The following is an 8,987-nucleotide window of genomic DNA, read 5'->3' as shown; positions in this document are numbered from 1 at the left end:
CATAGACGAGCTTTGGAAGCGATGAAGTGTAGTTGGTGATGTTGCCGGGCCAGTGTCTACTGCCAAGATGTATGTCTGTAAACACTCTTCCCCCTAAAACAAAAAATGTCTAAGTTGATTTTTCTTGGTAAATAAAAAGCTCTGTAATTTTATTCATCCAACATTTTTCTTTCTTGTGCAGATATGCCACAGTAGTGCATTAATCAGCACAATTACTAAGGCAACATAGCATGAGCTTAGAACATGACAATACGAAATGTACAGTATGTTTTTTTTATAGGTAATTATCATTGCACAACATGACAACATATACATTTAAGTTCAACATTATTCTGTAGCTCACCTGTTTTTGTACAAAACAAATTTATAATAAGGAATTTCTGACAAAATAAGGAACTCTTAACAGATTTTTTTTAGTTTGTTTTGATAGTCCTTGAACATTTCATGGTTGAATAGAACTGACTTTCTTCCTTTTATTTGACTTACTTTTTATTCTCATTTCAGTATGAGGTCCATCTGGTGGGATGACTTTTAGTGCCCAAGAATGTGGAAAACTTTCGGTCACAGTTGAGGGATACTCGATTCAAAAGGTAACATTGACTAAATTCTTAATCTACAGAAGGATTGGATTTTCTCTGTTGTAAATCAACCAATTGAGCATAGATACCTCCATGAATGCTAACAAGCTCTTCATGGCTTCCAAGTTCACATACTTTTCCTTGGCTCATGACTGCGATATTATCTGCATCACGTATAGTTGAGAGTCTGTGAGCCACTATAATTGTAGTTCGACCTTGCATGAGTTTTTCAAGGGCATCCTGGACGAGCTTTTCTGATGAAGTGTCAAGCGCGCTTGTTGCTTCATCTAAAAGCAGGATGGATGGATCTTTTAGTATTGCCCGAGCAATTGCCACCCTTTGTTTCTGACCCCCTGATAACTGGGACCCTTTTTCTCCCACTCGAGTATCATATCCATCTGGCATTCTGCTTATAAACCCATGAGCGTTTGCTGCTTTGGCAGCCTTCATTATTTCGATTTCTGTTGCCTCCTCGTTACCATAGCGTATATTCTCATATATTGTGGTGGAGAACAATGCTGGCTCTTGCTGTACTAATCCTATCATACGCCGGAGAGACTTCAGATTCAAGTTTCTGATGTCAATCCCGTCTATCAAAATTGAGCCAGAAGATGGATCATAGAATCTCATCACAAGGGATACCAAGGTGCTCTTTCCTGATCCACTCTGACCCACAACTGCTATACTCTTTCCTGCAGGAACCTTCAGGCTGAAGTCGTTGAGAACAAGTATTTCAGGTCTTGTTGGGTACTTAAAACTGACATTTCTGAATTCTATATCTCCTCTAATCTCTGTTACCTTAGTTGATTTGGGATCATCAGAGTCGATAGCTATTTTCCTTTTGAGGATGAGAAATATTGATCCTAGTACATCCGATCCCTTCATTATTACGGGTGTAAGAGCAAGTGCTTCAGCTATTGAAAAGGCCGCAGTAATTAAGACCATGAAGGACTTTATAATTTCACCAAAGTTGCTTTCTCCATGTTTTAGCAGAACAGAAGCATACCAAAGGGTTAACCCATATGAACTGAATGCAAGGAGTAATGATGTGCCGTACCCTAAACCTGATATGTGGCCTCGTAGAACAGCTTGTTTATTTGGCTTGTTCAAGTGCATAGAAAATTGCTTTGAGATTTGCTCTTCAACTCCAAATGCAGCAACTGTTCTGATGTTTGAGATCGCTTCTCCAGCCAAAGCATTAGCGCGATAGTACTCTTTAGAGTAATCCCCACCAAAGCCTTTCAGGAAATATTGCTGCACAAATGTAAAACAAAAAACTGAATGTCAGAGAGAAAGGAAGTTGACAGAATGAAAACTTGGGCAATGCTATGTAATAATCCATGTGTCTGAGTGCCATCCAAGTTAACTTCAACCAAAATATGCTGTTCCATCTCGAAGTTAACATTCAAATATGGTGATTTTATGCTTATTTTTAGAAATGTTTAAAGCGCGTACTTTGCTAGATTTGTCTCTGTACTTCTTCTCTAAAGTTAGTTTCAAACTCATTTACAGTACTTTTCTTTTTCTCTCTACATTTCCCAGCCTTAATATACGTACCCCATACTAATAAACTCAGTTGGGACAGACAGGGACGAATGGACTATATAAACTTAGAGGTGAAACAGATGGCTCAATTCCATCTTGGTTGTACCTAAAACATCACATTTCTAGCAGCTCTGAAAACCCACATTAGGTTCCTCAATTCTACCTGGTGCTCAAATGCATATGACTTAAACACATAAATTGTAACTCTTGTTTTGACGAGTTCATCAAAACATCTCTAACCTCGGCTATGGAGGAGGCAATCATCAGGGGAAACATGGCAACAGTGACAGCTGCAAGGCGCCAGCTTAACTTGAATGCAATGAGAAATGATGCTGCAATGAGTGACATATTCTGCACAATTGTTGATAGTCGATCAACAAGAGTTGTCCTAACAAGTGTTGCATCGGCTGCTAGCTTTGATGTCAATGAACCAACACTATTTTCTTCTATGTCAAACCACCCAATTTCATTTGACAACATAGCTGCCATGAAGAGAAAAAGGAAGAAACATAATCAATAACATAAATGAATCATGACATAATTATAATACTCCCTTTGTCTCATACCTAAGTTAACATATACTTTATTGTATCGGAATGTCTCAAAATTTATTAGACATATTATTTTTTATTAGAATTATTACCTTACTTTTCCTCTTATTTGGGACCCACACCCACCCTAATTTTTTTCCCCTTTCAACCCCCCCTCCCCTTCCCCTCCCCCAAAACTCTATTCTTCATGCCTATGCAATGTTAACTTAGCCTGAGCGAGAGGGAGTAGTATGAGTTCTAGACTCCTAGTTGTAAAACTGAACCTGAAAACATCAGCTTGCGAATACGAGTGGTGACTCGTTCTCCCATTAAAGTATAGAAGTAGTGCTGCATTAGATATATCGGAATAGTAATGAGTGCAACCCCAAGGAAAGCAAATGAAGTTATTCGAACTTCATGCTTGATCTTGGAGTCATCATTAGAATAGAAGGCCGTTAACATATATGAGATACCAAAGGCAAATAAAGGAGCTTGAATTCCGACCAAAGCGGCCCCAACAGACCCTAGAACTGCATTGGGAAACTCTGAAGCATTTAACTTAATAAGCTCCTTAATGGATGGCTTAGGATATGTAATGATTGGATCTTCATTGTAATTACTTAGTTCCTGCTCTCTAGCAGAAGTTGATTTTGGGTCTTCCATTGATTTTGGGTCTTCCAAGGGATGAACGTTCTTGTTGTACTCAGAATAGCTCAAGGTTTGTGAACTTTGCTCATTGATTTTTTCGGTTTTATCCAAGTTGTTTTCTGAAACTTGTAGTCTGGCTAATGCTGCATACTCTCCCCCTTTTGAGATTAATTTTTCGTGAGTTCCTAATTCGACTACACTTCCATTCTTGAGAACAATAATTTGATCAACATCTCGAATAGTGGATAATCTATGAGCAACTACAATTGTTGTTCGTTCTGACATGATCTCCTCTAGTGCTTTCTGAACAACATGCTCTGACTCAGAATCAAGAGCACTTGTGGCTTCATCCAGGAGTAATATCTTTGGATTTCGTATCACAGCTCTTGCTATAGCGATTCGTTGTTTTTGTCCACCAGAAAGTTGAGTTCCTCCTTGTCCCACCTGAAAGCGATAAGCATTATAGCTTAAATACATATGCATCCTATGGCATGAACTATGAAGCCCGAACTCATATTCATGGTGTCTGATAGACTGATATGCTTTCAAGTCCCAAATACTGAAGTATGTATAGCAAAAACAAAGTAATCAGATCTGAGTGATTCCTACCTGAGTATGATAACCATCAGGTAAAGACTGGATAAAAGAATGTGCATTTGCAGCTTTGGCAGCTTCCACAACTTGCTGGATACCGGCTTCTTCTTTACCATATAATATGTTCTCTGCTATGGTTGCAGCGAACAATACTGGTTCTTGATTAACCAATCCCATCTGTTCTCTCAACCATTTTAGCTGCAGACTTTGTACATCATGCCCATCCAACAGTATATGTCCTGGTATTAATTGTCATATTAAACATAAAAAGGCCTAGCTTGATGTTCACAGTTTAATCAAGTAATATAGTAACTTCAATTTAATACCTGAGGAAGGGTCATAGAAGCGTTGAACCAAGGAAATAATTGTGCTTTTTCCTGAGCCACTAGGACCTACGACAGCAAAACTCTTTCCAGCTGAAACTGAGAAACTCAGACCTTCAAAGATCATTTTAGACCGTGAAGGGTAAGAAAAGCAGACCTCACGGAACTCAATTTCCCCAACAATCTTCGGTAATGTAATTCCAGAAGCAAATCTTTTAGAGGAGCTACTATCAGTTTTAATCATGTTAATTATATTTGCAGCAGCAGCCTGAGCTTTAGCTACAGCAGCGATACTTGGAGCAGCTTGACCAAGTGCACTGCAAAAGCCAACAATTAATTCTGTTCAGAAGAGGCATGGTTAACAAGTATATACTACATTTTTGCCTGTCAACAAAGACTTACAATCCACTGAAGATGATGTTCAGAATTGTTGTAAAGGCTTTGCCTCCATTAGTTTGACGATGTCTGATAAGTATGCTGGCATACCATAGAAGTAAAGACCATGTACATAACAGAAGTCCATAAGTGAATCCAATACCAAGACCTTTTGCAAGCCCACTCTTCTTCCCGAAATCAAGTGCTTTCTGAAGTGATCTAGCGTATTGTTCCACTGCTCTTGTTTCTCCCACAAATGAATGAACTGTACGAACTTGTGAAAACACCTGATCCATTATAGACAAAAAAGAACAGGAGCTTTTTTTTAAAAAAAAAATAATAAAATAAATCTAACGTAAATGCAGCAGTTTGAGAAGTTGCAGGAAACTTGCCTCTTCAGCAACCTTGCCAGATTCAGCATAAGCTGCTTCTGCCTTTTGTGATAAAGTAGACATAATGACAGTGTAAACTCCTCCAGCAATAGCAAGTAAAGGAACAGCAGCCAAGGTGAGAAGTGCAAGCTTCCATACTGACAAGGAGCCTACTATGAAACCCACAACAAATTGAGAAAGGTAGCGCAAGCTATGTCCTATCTGCAAGATGAAAGAGTGTAAAAAGTAGGGGAAAAACTCGAAAAGCAGTAGAGGAATCAGAAAAAGACTTACCTTTTCACCTATGGCATCCTGTACTAGTATTGCATCACTAGTAATGTGGAAGACTAAGTTTTTGTTCTGGGCTTCAGTGTCAAAAAAATTTATATCCTGTTTTAGAACAGCCTCAAGATATTTCAAACGCAAGCGCGCTGTTTGTCTTTCTCCTGTTTGCATCCAAAATGCCACTCCTGCACAGGATTACACCAGGAAATTGTCGAGGAAATGAGAGAAATGTCTAGAAATATATATTTAACTACATCATATAAAGCTAAAATAACCAGAAGAAATTTACCTAGCCACGAACTCAAAAACGTTATCAATCCGAGATAAATCATGTACAAAGAAAGCTGCAGATAAGAATAAAAAACAAAGATTGTAAGCAAGGTATAAATCATTAGAGTCATATATCAGTTCTTCAAGATTCCGAAAGACCCAAATATTGTGCACATATATAAGGACAACACTTAGCACAAAATGGATGTCGCCAAACAAACGCTATAACTTAAACTAATGTGTATATATTCTCTTAGCATGGCAACATGAAAATAACTGCAAAGTAAACAGGACATTTTTACTCAAATAAGTCTTGCTGTAACAAATACGAGTAACAAATCTTTCTTATCTTAGTGAAACTTCTATTACTCCCAATACAATTCTAAATGCTCTTGACCTTTATGAAAATGACAGCATCATTTTAGTAGCATAAGAATCCGAAGGAACAAATGATTGCATACGAACAAGGCTAGGCAATTCGCATACATCCACATTTATTTATCATGTATAAGATTCATTTTCTTCAACTTAAAGATATAATGTTTCAACTTCATAAAAAATCAAGTAATCATTTAAGTACAGCATAGTTCAAAATAAGATGAAGCGAACAGAGCCTAAAAATTTTGTACATGTCCTCGTGGTTTTGTGGCAGACGAAATATAATAAGGTTTCATGTACATTATTACCAAGCCAAAGACAAACACAAAAAGCAGATAACAGTTTTGCTAAAAATGGAGGGACATCTTAGATATAATAAAGAGTCATCACGTACCTGCGAAACACGGTCAGACATTGCATTAGGATCTGCTCCTAATTTTCCAAGAGAATCAATCATACGGCCGAACAGCACAAAGAAAACAGGTAGCACAGCACCATGAACACAAGCTGCAACGCCACCAAAAAACATCAAGAAGTAGTCCAATGTATCAGCTGCAGCAAATAACCCAAAAAAAGACACTTTTTCTGAGTTAGTTGTTGAACTGTTGGATGGTTCTTGGACATCTTGGTCCATACTTTGAGTTATTTCCTCCATTACCAAAACTAAGTTGCTAAATGTGCAGCAAATTCAGAGAGATAAACTGATGTTTAAAGTAAGGTAGAGCATGTGGATGTCTTTTGCTGGCAATAAATGCACAAGGGTAATACAGTTGGGAAACTATAATGGAAGTAAAAGGGCCTTAGCTTGTGAAATTGGCCTTTTTCATGTTAATTCTAAATACCTATTTACATTCATTTTTAAAGTTGGTTGTACTAATACAGTAATACTGGTTGATACTTTATAGTGTTGGAAGAAGCCAGAAATTCTGATCATAAGTTCAAAACACATTGGCAAGTCTTTTTTTTTTCCTTTGTTCATTAAAACAGGACCCATCATTTAAATCTTGACTTACTTGTAACTTGTACGTTCACTTCATTGACTGACTAGATTAATGCGACAGAAGGTAGATGGACTAGTTTGCACAAGATTGGGTACGGACACAAAATGGACACGCACTACTCTACATTATAGGAGGATTTTATTTGAGCACTATTCCACTTATGACGAAGCTGTTGAAACTCTCCTCTCCTCTTCTCTCATCCTCTCTTCCTCTCTCTATGGTTTACTAATTTTTTGGTTGTTGTTAAAAGAAGAAATTAGACTGTTTCCGGCCATTTTCCCTTAATTTTGCTTGTTTAAATAAATCTATATGAGTGGCGTAGATGTTTATCCGTCTCCATGTGATGGAGTGTCTCCATATGAATGGAAACGCATGGAGTGTGCCAGTGGCGGAGCCAGGATTTTCCACCGAGGGGGACGGACTAAAGGTGGCGTACATTCTATAAATGGACAAACCTTTTAAACATACAAAAATTGTACGGACGATCCTTAATACTTATAAGTTTTGCAACCCAAAAATCCAAATTTCTTAGTTATACAGTCCAAAAATTGAAAAATAAAAAGCATATTTACAATTACAACTTCACCTTCAAATTTTCTTTTTTTTTTTTTTTTTTTTTTGAAAGTGATATACAATCAAAATTATCAAATAATTCATAAATTGATTTCTAATTCACGATAATCCTAACAAATGAACAATTTCTTATTCAAATTTGGTCAATAGCGGATCCATAGGTTCAAAGTTTTTAAACTCGTGACAATTTAATTTATATTGAGATATGACACCTTTACCCGAAATCCCTACTATAACCAATAATTTGGGGTTGTAATGTATGCATTATAAAAAAAAATGTAAATTACTATGGTAATTTAGAAGTTTAAAAAATGATGTCATTAAGTAGTACTATGTATTACTTCTAATTGAATCTTTGAAGTAAAGAAACACACAAGATAAGAGGAAAACTTTAAAATTAAAATAAGAAGAAAAAAAATGTTGGTTAAAGGGATGAACCCATGACCATGGAGACTACTAATAACCCCTAAAACCATTGAACCAAACTCTTTTTCTTATTCTTAAAGCTGCACATAATTTCTTTTAACTTTTTTTTTTTATTGTAGTGGGGGGACAGCTGTCCCCTTTGTACCCCCTCCCTCCGCCAACTGGAGTGTGCTAAACGCATCCCCTTTTTTCCTTATTTTTTCCACCTAAAAAAAAAACACTCTTAAACTTAAATTTATTCTTTTACACATGATATTATGTTAAAACAAGATGCATTTTTTTTTAGGGATGTGACTACCTAAATCAATTAGAATTAACATTGAAAATTAGGGGTGGGACTTTTCAAACCGAACCGTGAAACCGCCCGTTACCGAACCGAACCATCACGGACCGATCCGTTTATAAACCGATAAATGTAAACCGAAAACCGAACTGAACCGTTCAATATCAAACCGAAACCGAATTGAACCGCTCAATGTCAACCCGTTACGGACCGTAAACCGATAACAAACCAAACTGCGCAAATCCGAACCGAAACAAAACCGAACCGAATGGTTTATAAACCCGTTAATGACCCGAACCGTTTATAAACCGAAACCGTTTAAACCGAAAAAAAAACCGTTTAAACCGAACCATTTGTAACCCGCTAACCGTTTAAACCGACCCGTTTATGAACCGAAACCGTTTAAACCGCACGTATAAACCGAACCGTTATAATCCGCTAACCGTCTAAACAGAACTGCCATAACCCGTTAAACCGTTAAAATCGAACTGTTTTCGAATCACAACCTGTTTAAACTTATCCAATTACAAACTGCTTAATTCAAATTGAATTATTTACAACCTAAATGGCTAAATAGTAAATACAATTAAATAATTAATGTTAATAAATGTAGATCTAATCAAACGGCTTAGGTTTATACAAAGGTTTATATCACCTAGATCTAGGCCAACGACATTATTAATATCGTTTTAGATTACTTATTTATTTTAATTACAAGATATATCATTTGTATCTTTTCATTCCAGTAATAAAGTCCACCCAAATTATCTTCATTGTTTCTTGATATTCATGATCATCCAATAAGAT

The 8,987-nt window shown here is 36.8% G+C and overlaps 1 protein-coding gene across 1 annotated transcript; it reads right to left on the bottom strand.

The window, feature by feature from the left end:
* Positions 1-257: 257 nt before the first annotated feature.
* LOC110720578 (ABC transporter B family member 13-like) lies at positions 258-7,002 on the bottom strand. Its single transcript, XM_021899619.1, has 10 exons — positions 6,292-7,002; positions 5,539-5,593; positions 5,259-5,434; positions 4,986-5,186; positions 4,621-4,880; positions 4,222-4,535; positions 3,911-4,134; positions 2,938-3,745; positions 2,364-2,605; positions 258-1,832 (listed from the first exon to the last, which is right to left on the bottom strand). Exons 1-10 carry the CDS (start codon positions 6,550-6,552, stop codon positions 609-611), a joined length of 3,765 nt encoding a protein of 1,254 aa, XP_021755311.1. The 5' UTR covers positions 6,553-7,002; the 3' UTR covers positions 258-608.
* Positions 7,003-8,987: the final 1,985 nt, after the last annotated feature.

The sequence above is a fragment of the Chenopodium quinoa genome, unplaced genomic scaffold, assembly GCF_001683475.1.
Source record: "Chenopodium quinoa cultivar QQ74 unplaced genomic scaffold, ASM168347v1, whole genome shotgun sequence".
NCBI lineage: Eukaryota > Viridiplantae > Streptophyta > Magnoliopsida > Caryophyllales > Amaranthaceae > Chenopodium > Chenopodium quinoa.
The sequence above is the reverse complement of the archived record's forward strand: the minus strand, read 5'-3'. Positions and strand labels throughout refer to the sequence as shown.

Bases quoted from the DNA above. Each gene is read 5' to 3' on its own strand.
- LOC110720578 (XM_021899619.1), bottom strand. From the start codon at position 6,552: ATGGAGGAAATAACTCAAAGTATGGACCAAGATGTCCAAGAACCATCC. The intron at 4,135-4,221 runs GTATTAAATTGA...AATTAATACCAG, and splicing joins CTTCTATGACCCTTCCTCAG to GACATATACTGTTGGATGGG. The intron at 1,833-2,363 runs GTTAGAGATGTT...ACATTTGTGCAG, and splicing joins TTGCCTCCTCCATAGCCGAG to CAATATTTCCTGAAAGGCTT.